This window comes from Mirounga leonina, unplaced genomic scaffold (genome assembly GCF_011800145.1).
Source record: "Mirounga leonina isolate KUSES-001 unplaced genomic scaffold, KU_Mleo_1.0 Mir_174, whole genome shotgun sequence".
In the NCBI taxonomy this organism is placed as follows: Eukaryota; Metazoa; Chordata; class Mammalia; order Carnivora; family Phocidae; genus Mirounga; species Mirounga leonina.
The window spans coordinates 10861871-10878990 of NW_023270451.1; the positions used below are offsets into that span (position 1 = coordinate 10861871).

Here is a 17120-nt window from a genome sequence, read left to right on the forward strand (position 1 = left end):
GTATTTGAAATTGACAGAATTTACACATGAATTTTATGAGGGGTTATGGCAGAGACAGAAATTAAGGATCACTCTTTAATTTTGGCTAAATTAACTGGGGAGAAGGGGACATCATTTGAGATGGGAAAATTAACAGATGATCAGGATACCAGGGGAGAAATTCATGGAAACAGCAGTTCATCTGAGCATGTTAGTGATATGCAGGCAAGACAACTAACTGGAAAAAGCCAGTGGTCAGTTAGATAGTGCAGAAAAGAGACTTGGGTGGAATTATATTTAAATCTGATGAAATGAATGAGGTGTCCTGGGACAAAGTAGGTAGTAAACAGGAGATTGAGAAGGAACAGATAGTGAGAAAACAGGAAAACTGGGTTCAGTGGGGTTTCCTGAAAACTAAGAAAAGAAAGTGTTTGAAGAACGGAGAACTAGTAAGTGGTCCATTAAAATGATATAAACAGACCAAGTATGAAGATACACAGAAGATGCCCATTAGATTGGATGACAAGGCGGTACACGTGAACTACAAAGAACTATGGATGATATTCACAGTCAGGCTGGAGCAGGCTGATGGGGGGACAAAGGGGAAAACGGAGAGATCAGGAAGGTCTACATTTCTTCTGAGTATTACAGTGTAAGATAGCAAACAAATATGGTGAAGCTAAAAGAGGCAAGAGAGATACAAATATATTTTTAATGATAGAAGATACTGGAGCAAGTTTGTATGTTGATGAGAAAGTAAAAGGGAAAAAAATGTTGATTAATTACAGAGAGGATAGCATGATGAATAAACCCACTGACAGGCTCTTCTGGAAAGTTAGATGACAAAAGGCATAAGCTTTAAAGAAGTTGGCAATTTTGCATGGATGGTGAGAGTTGGTCATTCCCCCAAATTCCCATAACATTTTTCTCATACGTATTCAAGTCCAGTACTAAAGTCTAGTCACATAATTTTTGAAACTTGTAGATGAATATAACTAGGTTTTCTTTCCATTTTTTTAAACCTCTCAGGTTTAAATCAGAGAAATCTCAAAACTTTCTTCTGTCTACTTAAAGATTTTTTTTTTTTTGGTTAAGCTTTTGAGTGCAATACCCACTCTCAACATTATCCAAACCCCTGTTTGAGCAGCTTTCCTACATTCTGGACACATACTATTCCTCCAGCTAAACCAGTATGCTAAACCCTAAGTCCCCACCATGGTGTCAGCTATCCCAGCCAGCTTCCAAAGTCAAAATATATCCTATTTGTGACTGAACCCCATGACCTACATACATTGCCTGTTCCTCAAAATTTGCTTCTTTATTTTAAAGCTCCAAGTTTCACCATAGTGTTAGCCTTTAGGAAGAAAGCTCTCTAGGCCAGTTCTTCAATTCCTGAAACATTCTCTTTCCCATAGCAGTATGAGCAAAGTTAATAACACAACCCTAACTCCATTAAATTGAAATTATTCCAGCATCTGATGTAATTCACAAAATAAAAATTATCTCTGGGAATAGAGTTGTTGCCCTGGGGTCCCAGTCCTTAAGGATCTACAGTAAATAAATGCATGTATTAGTTCTGTACCCCCTAAAGATCCATTCAGATACACTTTTTTTTTTTAAATTACAGAAAGGTGTACCAGAGCTGTTTTAAGCACCAAGTAAACCAGAACTTCCTACAAATATAAAGACAAACATCAATAATAAGTAAAAACTTAATTTTGTTACCCTCCGTACCCTCATGTCACTTCCAAATGCAGTCATTCTACATGAATGCAGTCTTACTACCCAAATGAAATGTAAGGTAAACAGAATGTAAGTCAATTGAATGAGCATTCATCTAGTGCCTATTACGGACAGGCATGCACATTTTCTTTTTTCAAAAGGTGTAGCCAGCTGCACTTAATCATTAAGAAACAATATGCCAACTTTTGGGAAGAAATAAATCTAGAAGGAGACAGTGCCTCCTCTACTAAAATGGTCATTGTTGAAGACCTTCCAAAGTGTTAAGCATATTTATATAAACCATCTCATTTAGTCTCCAACAGGTTTTTGGAGATAGAATCTATGTAGAATAGGGTCCTCCATGATGAACCTGAACTATAATAAAGGTTAGGAGTTGGAAATCATCAGGACTCTGTTTTCATGCATTCATCTGCTGGAGGTCAACTGATTGCTTCCTAAAGGAGAAATAAAGAGACAAGAGTTCAAAGGGACACTGAGGAAAAGGAGGATATGGTAAGAAATAAGTCTCCCCAAAGACTCCTAAAGAAAGGTATTTATGCTCTCACTGAGAGAAGTATTAAATAAATGACTAATGAACTCTTTTCTTCAGGAACTTTGTGACACGGGATATGAGAACTTGCTTCAAAGCCCTGGTGATTAAAAACCTGTAGGATTGGAATTTTTGTTGTTGGGTTCTAGGAGTTCCATATGTATTTTCAAGATTAACTCCTTATCAGATATATGGTCACAAATGTTTTCTTCCATTCTGCAGGTTACCTTTCCTTCTACTGGTTGCTCCCTTTGCTATGAAGCTTTTTCTGTTTTGTGTAGTCCCACTTCTTTGTTTTTGTTGCCTATGTTTTTGGTGCTGTATCCATGAAGCCATCGCCAAAAACAATGTCATGAAACTTTTCCTCAATGTTTCAGTCTAGGAGTCTTACAGTTTCACATCTTATCTTTAAGTCTTTATCTATTAGACAACAAGTATTGGCAAAGACGTTGAGAAACTGGAATCCTTGCACATTGTTGGTGGGAATGCAAAATGGTGCAGCCACCTACACAAAAGGATATGAAGATAACTCAAAAAAATTGAAAGCTGAAGTACACATGATCCAGCAATCCCACTTGTGGGTATATATCCAAAAGAATTAAAATCAGGACCTCAAAGATACTAACACTCCCATTTTCACTGTACTCTTATTCATAATAGCTAAGATGTGGAAACAACCCAAATGTCCATCGACAGAAGAATGGACAAAGAAAATGTGGTGTATATAGCACATACACTATAATTCAGCCCTTAAAAAGTAGGGAATTCGGCAATACAACAACATGGATGGACCTTGAGGACATTGTGCTGAGTGAAACAAGCCAGACACAGAAAGACAAGTACTGTATGATTCCACTTACATGAAGTATCTAAAACAGTCAAATTAATAAAATCAAAGACTGGCATGGTGGTTAACAAGGGTTCAGGGGAGGGAGAAATGGCAAGTTATTAATCAACAGGCATAACATTTCAGTTAAGCAAGATAAATAAGCACTGAAGATCTGCTGTACATTGTACCTGTAGTCAGCAATACTGCATTGTATTAAATTTTGTTAAGAGAGTAGCTATCATGTAGCTATTCTCAGAAAACCTCAAAAATTTGATATTCGGTTTAATGGATGTTTACATTAGCTTTTTCTTTTTAAAACGGTGCAAATATTATTTATCTAGGTTTTTAAAAACGCTTCCATAGTTGGAAAGAGTCATTTGCCCTATTTCTGCATAGGGCACACTCTGCCTCAAGCTCAAGGGCTTTGGAGCCTGGGATGTACCAGATGACAACCACCTGAGCAGAACCATATTCTTCCATCGGAGCAATGATGGCAAATAGAAAACAACAGCCATGGGAGCTAACAGATGCCCTCTGGACTAGGTGAACAGCCATCCACGGACCTCTGGTCAACCCGCTTGTGAACACATGGACAAATCATGAGGTTTCTGGAAAATACTTTTCCTTGGTAGAGAGACAGGGCTTACAGGAGCACAGACAGACAATTACTGAGCAACTAACAAAAAATTATGCTGGTAGAGAATACCCAACCAAGAGTTTTTAAATAAAGGAAGTGATATTCAAAAGGCTATTATTTTCTGCAAATTGTATTGCAAGTTAGCGGCAAAGACAAAATTTGAAACAGATTTACAGAATTCCAAACCCAGTGTTCTGTAACTATGCCATGGCTGTGGGCAAATGTATTCAGACATACGAAGTGCTGTTCAAATACATTTTTCACTATAGCTCCAGTATAAGTGACCATAATGTTTAGAGTAAAAATAGATATCTCAAAACTACAAGTAATTAATTTTTAATTTAAAAAATTACGTAAAGGCTACTGTGTGTTATGTATTGCATACTAGACTACAATTTTCTTAGCAATGCATCAGCCACAGTTCTTATCCTCAGGAAGTTTACATTTTAGTGTTGATAGAAAGTAGAAAAAGGAAAATAATGTAGTGAGTACATATTTGAATGGGAATACATACTGGGAATGAGGCAACTATATAAAACAGACAACAAATCCAAGATTAGGGGCTCAAAACCAAGAGAAAATTGGAGAGGGAGGGGGAGACTTCTAGGCAGACATTATCAAAAGGTCTGAAGATGAAGTAAATGTTGTAGAGAAACATCAAGTAGTTTACTCTGTTTCAGGCGCAGGATTTCAGAATGATAATAGCTATTGGGGAGATGTTGCAATAGAAAATTTAGGAAAAGACAGGGGCAGACAATGGTATGCGATTTACGCTAAATGGAGAGTCACTAAAACTTTTTAAATAAGGAAATAAAATGGACAGAAGGTTACAGAGCAAATCTTTGCAGACTATGCATTATGTGTAAATTGCAGTGATTCATAATGCTGACACATTTTTGTTCATCTTTTTATTTCTTTTGTGGCTGAAAAATTAATATAATAAATCCCACCTCAATGCAAATAAGTGGTGTCCAAAAATTTTAATAAAATGCAGCTCCAGTTATGGAGAGGTTAATGGAATCACTAAGTTGGAAAACTCTCTTGTGACAGCTACAAGTTGGCACCAGCTGTAACAGTAATCAACTCTAACTTCAATGTCAATGAGGATGATTCTGGGTGCTCTAGATGGCTAGAATTTGTAGAACATTGGCACCAATTCCAGGAATCTCCCAATTATTTAGCAATGTTTCTACCAGTTCAATGTTGGATACTAAGGCAGCAGATTGGTCTTAAAAAATACAGAGACCGGGGCGCCTGGGTGGCTCAGTTGTTAAGCATCTGCCTTCGGCTCAGGTCATGATCCCAGGGTCCTGGGATCGAGCCCCGCATCGGGCTCCCTGCTCCGCGGGAAGCCTGCTTCTCCCTCTCTCACTCCCCCTGCTTGTGTTCCCTCTCTCTCGCTGTGCCTCTCTGTCAAATAAATAAAATCTTTAAAAAAAAAAAAATACAGAGACCCACGATCCACCTCCCCGTTTCCTAAGTCAATTATATCTGTCCTTTGCAACTTCTCCCTCCCTTCCTGAGAGGGGGACAAAAAAAAAGAAAAAAATTTACACAGCCCTTTTTAGATCTAAGTTTGCATTATTCCAAACATACTGTCACAATGTCTTACTTTAGGGGGTTCTACTATACTGTCATGTACTAACATGTAACCTTGACTTTAACAGAAATAATAGAAAGTGAAGTTAGGAAGATTATTAGTAAATATTAAAATTATGAAAAATGAGGGTGCCTGAGTGGCTCAGTCGATTAAGTGCCTAAGCTGGGAGTCTGTTTCTCCCTCTTCCTCTGCCCCTCCCCACTGCTTATGCTCTCACTCGCTCTCTCTGTCTCTCTCAAATGAATAAAATAAAAAAATCTTTAAAATATTCTGAAAAATTAAACCAATGTTAATGTATAAATATTTAGCTTCTATTTTTCAATAAAAGAAACAGAACATAAGGTTTACCACCTAGGATAACTAACAAGTTAGAGCCCATGGTTATTATTTTCAACTCTGCTATATTATAATGCTCTAACTATGGACATTCATATATATGCATAAACAAAAAGAGTAAGGCATCACAAATATGCCTCTTTCCCATAAAACTGGTTTTCCAGAATTTGGGGGGAAATCAGTTTTCACTGTGGCTCCTTTTCATCTATCTTAATAATGGGAATAGATTGACAAGGCTCTTAAAAGAATAGTAAAAAACTGGAAGACATGTAGCAAAAACATATTAAAAAAAATTTTTTTTTTTCCCAACAGGGCAATTCTACCAAAGGAAGAAGCTGGAAAAAAACAACAACAACAACAACAAAAAACACAAAAACTAAATCCATCCAGAGCCTAAAATTGTTTTGGTAATCTACTAAATTCATTCATTTAATTCATTTATTCACTAATACAGCATGCCACTCCCCCAGTTTTTATCCCTGAAAACAGCTAGCTCTGCCACATCCAGAACCTATACCAATTTATAACTTAGAACAATGTTGATCTTGATACAATGTAACCAAAATAAATATGGTATGTTTTTACAGTTCACATATTCACAATTGTTTGTTCCTCAATCAACAGAAGAGATGCATTTCCATGAAATGAATAAGACAGATGAAATAATTAAATACCTGACACCAATACCTATTAATTTAACTCCTATAAACACAAAACTCTTAAAGCAACATTTCAAAATGCAATTTGAGCAAAAGTGATTTTTTTAAAGATATAAAAACAATGCTAAATTAGGAGAACCAAGTTAGCATGATTGACACTCAATAACATTCAGCTTCACCAGAAAAATTTTCACCTTCTAATTTAGTTTCTCTGTAGAACTGAAGCTAAAAAAGGCTCCTGCAATGTTTTATTTACTGGCCAATTTCTAGACATCTGTACTCAGTCTGCACAGTAACAAGCTGATGCTAATAAGCCATACATAAAGATCCTACTTATTAAAATACAAATTAGGCACCCCTTATGTTTATACATGTGTAAGTACAATTAATATCGTAGGCTTAGTTGGAAACAAAATTGCTTAAGTTAACCAACCATTGCAATGTAATCAAATGAGATTTCAAATGCAATTGGAAAAGATCTGTTCAGTACAAATAACAAGAACTATTGCATGCAGAACAATTAGTTTTCTAAGCTTTTTTCTTTTTCCACCTGCCCTTAATAATTTGCCCATCATAAGTGACACGAAATGTGACCTTTAACACCCGTAAGTTGCGTGGAGACCTGAAAGGCAGCTGGTAGATACAGCTTATTTACAAATATTGGTTTGAACTTGTAAATGCATGACCGCATAAATCTTAATCCATTTAGAGTGTATGCCCTTTGTTAGCTCAATTGTACATTCAATTGGGAACTGAGTGGCGCTGAGGGAGAGTGTGAATTACATGGGCCTTTTCTTGTTGCCAACATTTGCAGCATTTTAGTGCTTTGCCTTTTGTTCTAGCTGTTCCTGAGATTTCACTACACTAAAGAAATGGAAATGTTAATCAACATTTTGCCGAAGTAATATGAATGAATTTTGCCTACTTATCCTGGAGGGAAGAATCAGAATATTGTATCTTTGGGAAATGTTAACGTACCTTTAGGAAATGATTTCTGCTTTCTAAATCATCCTACTGTTAAATTATTAATGGTGGCATTAAAGAACTATCACCCTGATACAAATAGTTAAATATCTTAAAAGATAAAAGGATTATACAGTTTAAAAAGAGGACCTTTTGGAATATGGTAGCACTTACCTTCAAATTAAACATTTTTAAATGTTTGGCTAAAGCATTGATAAAATTTGCAATTATTTTGGGTGGTCTCCTAAAAGAAGAGGAGATTTAATGTTGATGATCTCTAGTTTCTAGCCACAAATTTAAGTTTGATTTGTTTTATGGCTTCGAAGTATTTGTTTACCCTTGCTACATGACATGCATTGAAGCATCATCTGGTTTATCAGCGGGGAAAAAAAGGAAAAAGGAAAAAGTGTGTCTTATTGTTACAATATTTGAGTTTAGGCAATCTGCATTCACATTCTATTCTTCAAACATAGAATAACTTAACGATATTTCAAAGGGCTCTTAAAATGGGAAGGACTGTTGTGAAGACTGGGTATGGCTGGCATGGTCAGAGATGGAAAATATCAATTCTCAGTGTGCAAACTGGGACAGCTATGTGTTCTGTGCACATTGTTTACAATCCTTCAAGAAAGGTACTCATGCAATGAGTTGACAGAGCTCTAAAGTGGACTAACTTGTTTTCCCTTTAACAATCTCTTTTGATGTCAATCAGTATGTTCATAGGTCCTAAATAAATTGTGAGGTAATCTAGGGGGAAATTAAGAACAGAATTTGTCCAAGAATTCTCTTACATGGAGGTCACTATTTGCTAAGAACACTTAATGCTTACTGAGAAAACCATTTACATTCTATTTAACCGCGTAAGATTGAGTAATGGCTTCTGTGTCATGGTGGGACCAGTGCGTCCTCTTGCATGACTGATCCTAGCAGTGCTACTCGGTAGGGACAGGCACCGAGAGGGCAGAGAACAGGGGTTACATTTCAAGGTAAACTTTTTTACATTTTGACCTGTGTCAAGTCAAAATACATCTCAAAATTGCTGATGCATCATAATTTAATTGGCTTCTTTTTTTCTTTCTTAGCAATACGTAAATGATAGGGTGCTTTACAACTGAGAAAGGCTCAGATGCAGTGAAATATGGTAAAATATGGTAATAGCCTACACACATTGAGAGTTCTTGCGTCATGGACAAGGGTTGCCCATTACTTCTGCAAGGAGAAATGTTAATTTTGTGTTAATGATTTGACAATATCAAGGGTTTTACAATATATCTGGAAAAGAAACCCTTAGAACCAGAAACCTATAACATGATAATTAAATGAAACAACACCAATGATATAAATGGCATTACTACATCCCTGCTTGCCACTTTATTCTTGACCACATTATTTCTCCTTAAGAAACTGAAAAAGACATATAACTAATAAATGACTATGAGAAATATTACCGAATTCTTTTAACACGAAGAAAAGTTTATGAATAGCAATGGAATCAATATATTACAAGCTGATCTGTGTAAACTTAATGATTTTTTGAGTTCTAAGAATTACTCAAAATTTAAACTAAAACACCAATTGTACCAACCCAACACTAAGCAAAAGAGAAGGTCTAGCTTTATACCTATTATGTCTTCACATTGCTTTTACTATGCCACCTCCGAGATGGGAGGAAGAAACCATTTCCATTTCATATTAAGCAGTCAAAAGGATATTTATTTGGACAAATTAGTTTGGCTGCTTTTTGTCTGAGAAACAACAACAAAAAATTAAAGTTTGTGTTCCTTTCATCTAAAAGAAACTAACAATATCGTAAATCCCCTCATTGGATGAGCTTACAATTTGCCCTCAATACTCAAACTTACATTTCTAATTTAATCACCATTTTTTTTCCTCTACATATTATGGATGACAGCAATTATGTCCAATTATGAACTAAGCCAGTACCTACCTGACACCAACAACTCAGGCAATATGACCAATTGAGTAAAAGAACCAAACAAACTGACAATAGTTAAACAGAGTCTCCAGCTGGTAGACTAAGTATTGGTTTAAGAAATATAAATTTGTGGAAAATATAGTAAAAATAAAAAACATCAGAAGCATGAAACATGGAAGACTAACCTTTATCATATATTATAAGTGAATGACATATCATGTAGTGTATTTTCCTTTGATATATAACATAATCATGCTAACACAAAGCAAAAGTGCTAATTCCTAACCCTCAATTTTGTGTTCTTTGAAGTACAACTTTCTTACCTTCAAACTTGACTTTTGTTTTACAAAACATGCAAAACCAATTTAATAGTACCAAGCTGTCACTCATACTCTAATTCTATTTTAAACATCCCCCAAATTAGTTATACGGCATTTTTCTATGATCAGAAACTAGAAAGATTTTCACTATAAATAAAATAATTCAAACATATAAGATAAATATTTTAACTATTAAGGGCAAACTTTTCCACTGTGCCCCTGGCTGTAAGAAGATTGACTGATTGACAAGATAAGTTGAAAGACTGAATACATTGATAGATGTATGAAGAGATATGTGGATGGATACACAGATACAGAGATAGAAAAAAGAAGATGGATGGATAGGTGGATGGATACACAGATGGAAAGAAAGAAAGATAAATAGATGATAGAGAAGATGGATGGATGGATGGATGGATGGATGGATGGATGGATGGATAGATAGATAGATAGATAGATAGATAAACAGACAAAAGTCATTACCAGGAGAATTTCTGCTATTTCTATAATTAGCTCAGTAATTCTTAAGGCACAAGTTTATCAAAAATATATATGGAAAAGCTAGTATCAGCTGGAACTTCTAAAAGTAGACCACAGTAAAAGAAAGATTGTTCTAGCGAAAGTGGAGCAAATTAAATTATAAAAGTTTAATACATTCATTCTTACTTCAATCACATTGCCCACCACCAAGGTGATGATAATATGCATATCACTTCTTACAAACTCCAAGTTGTTAAATGCAACTTGTTTTTCAACTAGTGTATCCATAATATCTACAATGGTGATTAAGATATTATAAATGTAATTCTATTTAAATGTAATTAATTTTATAAATAACTTTGATTATAGGAGAACATTTCAAAAGACTTGTTTGAATATGGAACATAATAAGCAAAAACATTTTGACTAACGTATTGGCTCTCATTACCCAAAAGCAAATTCTTTAAAGAAACAAAATATAGCCGAGTTTTGCTCATATAACATCTTAAGATTCTTTCACTAAGAAAATGTTAATGTAATCATAATGATCAAGCACAAAACGTCACTAATTAAAGTGGTTAAAAAGGGTCCTTACCGCAAAATCCTCTCTCCACTGGTGGGCTGCTTGAACCTTCTCTGCTTCCAAAGCCAAGCGCTGAAAAGGAAACATTATATCTTAGAATTCAAATGACCACATGAATATATACTTGTGAATACACAAAGCACTGGGGTTTTCAAATCAATTTTAAGGACATAAAAAGCAAAAGAAACGGGCGCCTGGGTGGCTCAGTCGGTTGAGCGACTGCCTTCGGCTCAGGTCATGATCCCAGGGTCCTGGGATCGAGCCCCGCGTCGGGCTCCCTGCTCCTCGGGAAGCCTGCTTCTCCCTCTCCCACTCCCCCTGCTTGTGTTCCCTCTCTCGCTGTGTCTCTCTCTGTCAAAATAAATAAAATCTTTAAAAAAAAAAAAAAAAGCAAAAGAAACTCCTTATTTATGATTCATAATTTCTCAATCATTTAGTAATCTAATCTACTAGAGTTGATATATGTGTATTTACTCTTAAGTAATATAAATAACCTACTATTCTTTTTTTTTTTTTTTTAAATAACCTACTATTCTTGAATACCATGGTTTACTACCTCTGCCGTTATCAGAAGATGGGGACACCATGAGTACTTTCTTTCAATGACTAACATTGCAGTTTCAGAGAAAGCTTTAATAAGTAGGGTATATTCATCTTGGTAGAACCCTGTTTTTAGTAAACCCTTCAAACATTTCTATATAAGTAGAAAGGAAATGATATTGAGAGACCAATCAATACGTGCTAAGCGTTATCCTAGGCACCTTCTTAATAGCATATTGAGTTTTGTTTTGTTTTGGCTTGGTTTTACCAAAAGCCATGAAAATGTAGTAATTTCTTTCTTGCTGAAGTACACTCTTATTAGTTCTTTCAGAGATAATCTGTGAGTACCAAACTGTCACAAGCTGTACATCTGAAAATGGCCTTATTTCATACTTGCTCTTGTACATTCACGTAGTTCAAGAATTCTAGCCTGACTCTTCCTTTAGCACTTTTAAAAACATTATTCCGTTAAGTACAGTTGGAGACAAAATGTCCATTGTCAGTCTGCTAATCACATTTTATAGATAAATTCTATTTTTTTCTTTAATAGTTTTCAGGTTTTTCTCTTTGTATGTCTCAGAGTTACTATCGCGCTGTCTGGGTGATGAGCTTTTACAAGAGACGGTGACATTTAGTGATGAACACAGATCTGAAACCAGACTGCCTGGGCTGAAATACCAAGCCTGCTACATACTAGCTGTGCAAACCTGGGAACTATCTCAGGTGAATAATATCAAGGCAGGCCTCGTGGATGGTTGAAAGGATTGAGTGAGTAAGATTTAATGTGAAGTGCTTAGAACACTGCGTGGTAGACAGGAATATAGATGTGAGCTATCTAACTTAGATAATTATGATTCCATTTGCACTCCATGTCCTTTTGTGAAGATGAATCAGTGTTAAGTTCAGCAGGACCTGCCCCCAACACAGCTAGAAGACAGTGGCAGAAACAGGAAGAACGTAACAGTAAATATAATAAATACAAATATTAAATTCATTTTTAAGAGACAGAAACAATCAGGTTAGGTTTTAGAAAAGTATAAGTCTTGTAGGGGATTACGATTACTGGTTCATGTTTTGATCTTTCACTATGAACTGTATTTCAGGGAGTGCTCTTCCAAAGGACGTCCAGACTGCACTAGATAATGGAAACATATCTTCATGCCAGTGTTTATATTAGTTACTGATTTTGATGCCCTGTTATTTAATACTATGATCTGTTCATTTACTAAACTATTAAGTAGGTATTACCGATGACTATAAAATACTGCCAAATGGGAGATCTAAAGTTAAGAATTCCTAAGCTGAATTTAAAAGAAAAATTCTCCAGAGTGCTTAAAATGAGAATGGTTTCAGTTTGTCAGCCACTAGGCAAACATGGATTAAAAGAAGATTAGTAGGGGCTCCTGGGTCACTCAGTTAGTTAAGCATCCAACTCCTGATCTCAGCTCAGGTCATGATCTCAGGGTCGTGAGATCAAGCCCCTCATCAGGCTCCATACTGAGCATGGAGCCTACTTAAGATGCTCTTTCTCCCCCTCTCTGTCTCTCTCTCTCTAAAAAAAAAAAAAGAGAGAGAGAAGAAGAAGAGCCAGTAAATGTTAGAAATAGGACCAGGGAGAGTAACCAAAAGAGGCTCTCTATCCCTAACAAAAACAAAGGGCTAAAGAGAGTAAAACCAAGGGAAAAGTGTATGCCTTTCAGTGATATTGCAACACAATACTTCTGAAAATTCAAATTCAGTGTGAAAATGTAGTAAAAAGTGAATAAAAATTAAGCGGAAATGGAAGCAACGTCTCTGTAGGAAAACTTTAGGATGGGAAGATAGAGAAAGAAAAGACAAAATGCAAAAATAAACCAGAAGGCATATTCTTGACAAAATTCAGAATACAAGGCTTCATTTTTAACACGCAACACAAGAACAGCTAAACGTTCATATGTATAGGATGAATAATAAACTTAAGCATTTTGAGAATTTGAACAAAATACTGGGTAAAATTTACCTAAGTTAAATAAGTTTTTCAACTAAGAAATATTAGAACTCTAAAATGTCTTTAAGTCTTGGAGAGGAATGTTAAGATTTTTTCCTTGCGCAACACACCCCACGAGGATGCCATCCGCACAAACAAAACACACTAGGGGACATTCTCACCCACGGAGCCATACATGCTTTGCAAAGCTCCAGCTCAGACTACCGCATTGTTCTCTACTCTGGAGAGCATAAGGAAGTACGACTTAACTGATCTGACTCTGAATCACATGGCTTATGATATGAACATAATCCACGTTTAATAAGCCATGACAGTAATCATCACAGTTAATTATTTCTAGAAAAAAAAATTGAAAGGGATGGACGACGGCAACAAACTTCTAAAAGACAATTCTCCTAGGAGGAGAGACCAAATCAGCTTTATTTCCTTATTGTCTATATATATATATATAATTTTTTAAACACTCATTTTATGAAGGAACACCATTTATTGCAAGATTCTAAAATGGTTTTAGAAACTTAAAGAGATGTAGCTATGTATAAGGAAAAAAAGGTATTTGAAAGGTTGGTGAAGCTCAAAAGTTGCTAAATTTTATATCACCAGCTTAGAAATCTATAAATACATAATCATGAAAATGCACTACTTTGCTTATGCAAAAATTAATGAAATATGTTTTATCTAGTAAATTTCATGATAAAGCATAAGACTGAACTTTGCACTTAAGGAGTCTGTCTTGGGGACTAATACAAATAGTTGATGATGGTGCTCTTTCTTGTGGCAAAAGACCAGCTAGCCATGACTTATAGAAAACTGACATGTCGGGTGCCTGGGTGGCTCAGTTGGTTAAGCGACTGCCTTCGGCTCAGGTCATGATCCTGGAGTCCCGGGATCGAGTCCCACATCGGGCTTCCTGCTCGGCAGGGAGTCTGCTTCTCCCTCTAACCCTCCCCTCTCTCATGTGCTCTCTCTCATTCCCTCTCTCTCAAATAAATAAATAAAATCTTTAAAAAAATAAAAATTAAAAAAATTTAAAAAAAAGAAAACTGACATGTCTTCTGGACACTTCAAGTCCTTAATTAACTTCTATTCTGGTCAAGTGACATTTTAGTTTTAAAGCCAATGATCTACTGCTAAATGCCATTGGCAAATTGCGTTAAGACTGATAAAATTCCTACCTAATTAAATGTGAACATTTGCTCAGTATATAACTACAGTTATGGCTATGGCTACGTAAGTATATCCTGTAACAATAACGTAATTCAGAGTAAGGAAAATGTGGGTTTTTTCTCATTTAATTTATAGTACAGTTTAATCTAGTATCAAACATTAAAACCAGACCAAGTATAGATAGATACAAAAGACTCAACTCAGCATAAATACCTGTGAGAGGAGATGGAAACAATTCTGCTCTTACTAAGATAAACCAGATAGATTCATTAAATGGCTTTATCATAAATGAAACAGCATATGTGTTTATGAGAATTCCTTGGATACAGAATGATAAGTATATATACAATATCATGGATGTATTAATAATATATAAATCTCCGGGGCGCCTGGGTGGCTCAGTCATTAAGCGTCTGCCTTCAGCTCGGGTCGTGATTACGGGGTCCTGGGATCGAGCCCCGCATCGGGCTCCCTGCTCAGCAGGAAGCCTGCTTCTCCCTCTCCCACTCCCCCTGCTTGTGTTCCCTCTCTCGCTGTGTCTCTCTCTGTCAAATAAATAAATAAAATCTTAAATATATATATATATATATATATATACATCCCTATCTATTGGTTTGAGCATTTAAAACAGAAAATCATTTCAAGACTATTCTGAGGACTCATAAGCTTAAGAAAATGGACTTTAAGGCTTCTGACTCCAAAGCTTGTACTCATACTACAAGACCAACATTTAGTCTCCATTAAACCCATTAAAAATGTTAACATCACCAAACATTCAGAGAATATATACAGATATAATAGTACCAAAACCAGAAACACTGGTAGAAAACTATTTCAGGCTAATAGAAAATTTCCCAGCAAATTTTTAGAAATCGCTAAAGACAAAAAACAAAAACAGCACAAAAAATCATGTCAGCTGGCGAACTGTCTTTACATAGGTCTTGCCCTCAGATTCTGAGAGAATACTGCTAATTACAGAGAAAGCTTTTGATATGCAGTGATCTGTAAGAAAAAAAGAAGAAAAAAGGAGAAGAAGACAAAGAAAAAAAGAAAAAAACAGAAATAGGGAATGGGAGAGGTTTATCAGATCAGAGAAAGATCATCTCCCTTGAAGGCCTATTCATTCTCAACCTTCACTTTTTGTCATATCCTTATCTCTTCCACTAGCACTGAATTCTGTCAGGTGATATGAAAGTCTAATAAAAGCAGTATAATTATACAGTGTATACTGAAATAATTGTATCATTCTCTTGAACAATACCTAAATATATTTTCTCTTGGAAATAGACTATTTTCTAAACCTCTATGTTATATGCTTCCTAGACTGTTAATTGCAGATGAAAAATAAAAGTTTTCTGAAATATTTAATTATAAAGAATTTTCATTTAATAGCTTTGAAAGGAAACCTTTAGGGATCATATGACAGTTCAGTTAGACTCCAACAATGTCGATAATCATGTTAATATCAAGAATGGCTTAGAAACATCATTCAAAGAAGCATCTCTAATTGAAAACAATTTCTTTGGCTAGTGTATGGCAAGATTTTTCTTTCTAATAAAGAGGTAACAGATACACACAATAGACTAATCTAAATAAAATAGGCAAGTTAATGTAATTAATGTACAAATAGTTAACACCCAATAAGGATTAGTCATTTATTGTGTTATGCCTATGTTGACAATTTTTTAATAACTCTAATGAGTTTTGCTTATCTTCATCAATGTTTTTAACATATCAAAAGAATCAGGATAATCATTTGAATGGTCTAACAATACCTTCTGAAAATAGCAGACTTGGGTGAATGAACAGACTTCTATGTTTGTTCCTACAGGTACAAGCAATTACTTTGGACGTATAATATTATAATGGGCATGCACTTTTCAATCAAACAGATCCGGTTTCCAATTCTGGTGCTGCTACTCACTAACTACGGGATTTTAGGCAATAGACTTAACATTTTTCAGCATTTAAGAATAATATCTACCTTTATATTTTCTATTTCTATGCTAAATATCTAGCACATTAGAAACTCAATGAAGTTTGCTTCTTTTTGAACCCTACAAACGTAACTTCATAGAATAGCCTATGTTAGAACTATAATCAATGATGACCACTTCAACATGGACATATATGAATGAAATGAATATAAACATCTTAATGGTCCCTACATTTTCATTGTATTTTGCCCTAAATAAAAGCTCTTGCCGACAGAACCACATGGCAGTCCAAATGCAAATCAGGAGATACAGTGGTTTAATACAGTAGGCAATAAAATGAGCTGAGTTTTATTTTAATTTATTTTTACCATAAACAGAATGAGAAAAGAGAGCAGATCATTAGTATTCTGCTTTCTCACCTTATTTCCTGAAATATTAAAAAAGGGAGTGAGGTGTAACATTTCTTTAGCATTCCTTATGCTGAAAGGAACTAGTGAAGACTTAACACCATACTTCCATATCTAATATAGTGTTCCATCTAAAAGGTAAAAAAATATACTTCTCTTTCCAATATCTTTAAGCAAATAATTGGAAACAATGCAGTGTTTCTTTTTTAATTCACATAAAATAATGCATAAACAATTTTATTTAAACTGATGTAAATACATATGCCCAGCAGAATTCTATCAAAGCTTTCGAGCAACTTCCGATATCCTGGTGAACAAAAATATCACTACGGACATTTTAATGTGTAGACAAATTGCTTAATGTGTTTTTCTTAAAATCACATCTATTATACTTACATATTATTTAAAGACATTTCTTTAAAGAAACATCGGTACTTTGAAAAAGACCTATTGGCTGAAGAAGTTGGGTTGGAAATTGGGATTTGAGA

At 35.2% G+C, this 17120-nt stretch overlaps 1 protein-coding gene across 9 annotated transcripts in view; it reads right to left on the bottom strand.

Annotated features, from left to right (window-relative positions):
* CACNA2D1 (calcium voltage-gated channel auxiliary subunit alpha2delta 1) overlaps positions 1-17120 on the bottom strand; it is a 506844-nt gene that overhangs the window by 234584 nt on the left and 255140 nt on the right. For all 9 annotated transcript variants that reach the window (XM_035020464.1, XM_035020463.1, XM_035020460.1 and 6 more), the window contains exon 4: positions 10607-10666. In XM_035020464.1, the coding sequence (XP_034876355.1) occupies positions 10607-10666 (60 nt within the window). The remainder of the gene's footprint in view (positions 1-10606; positions 10667-17120) is intronic.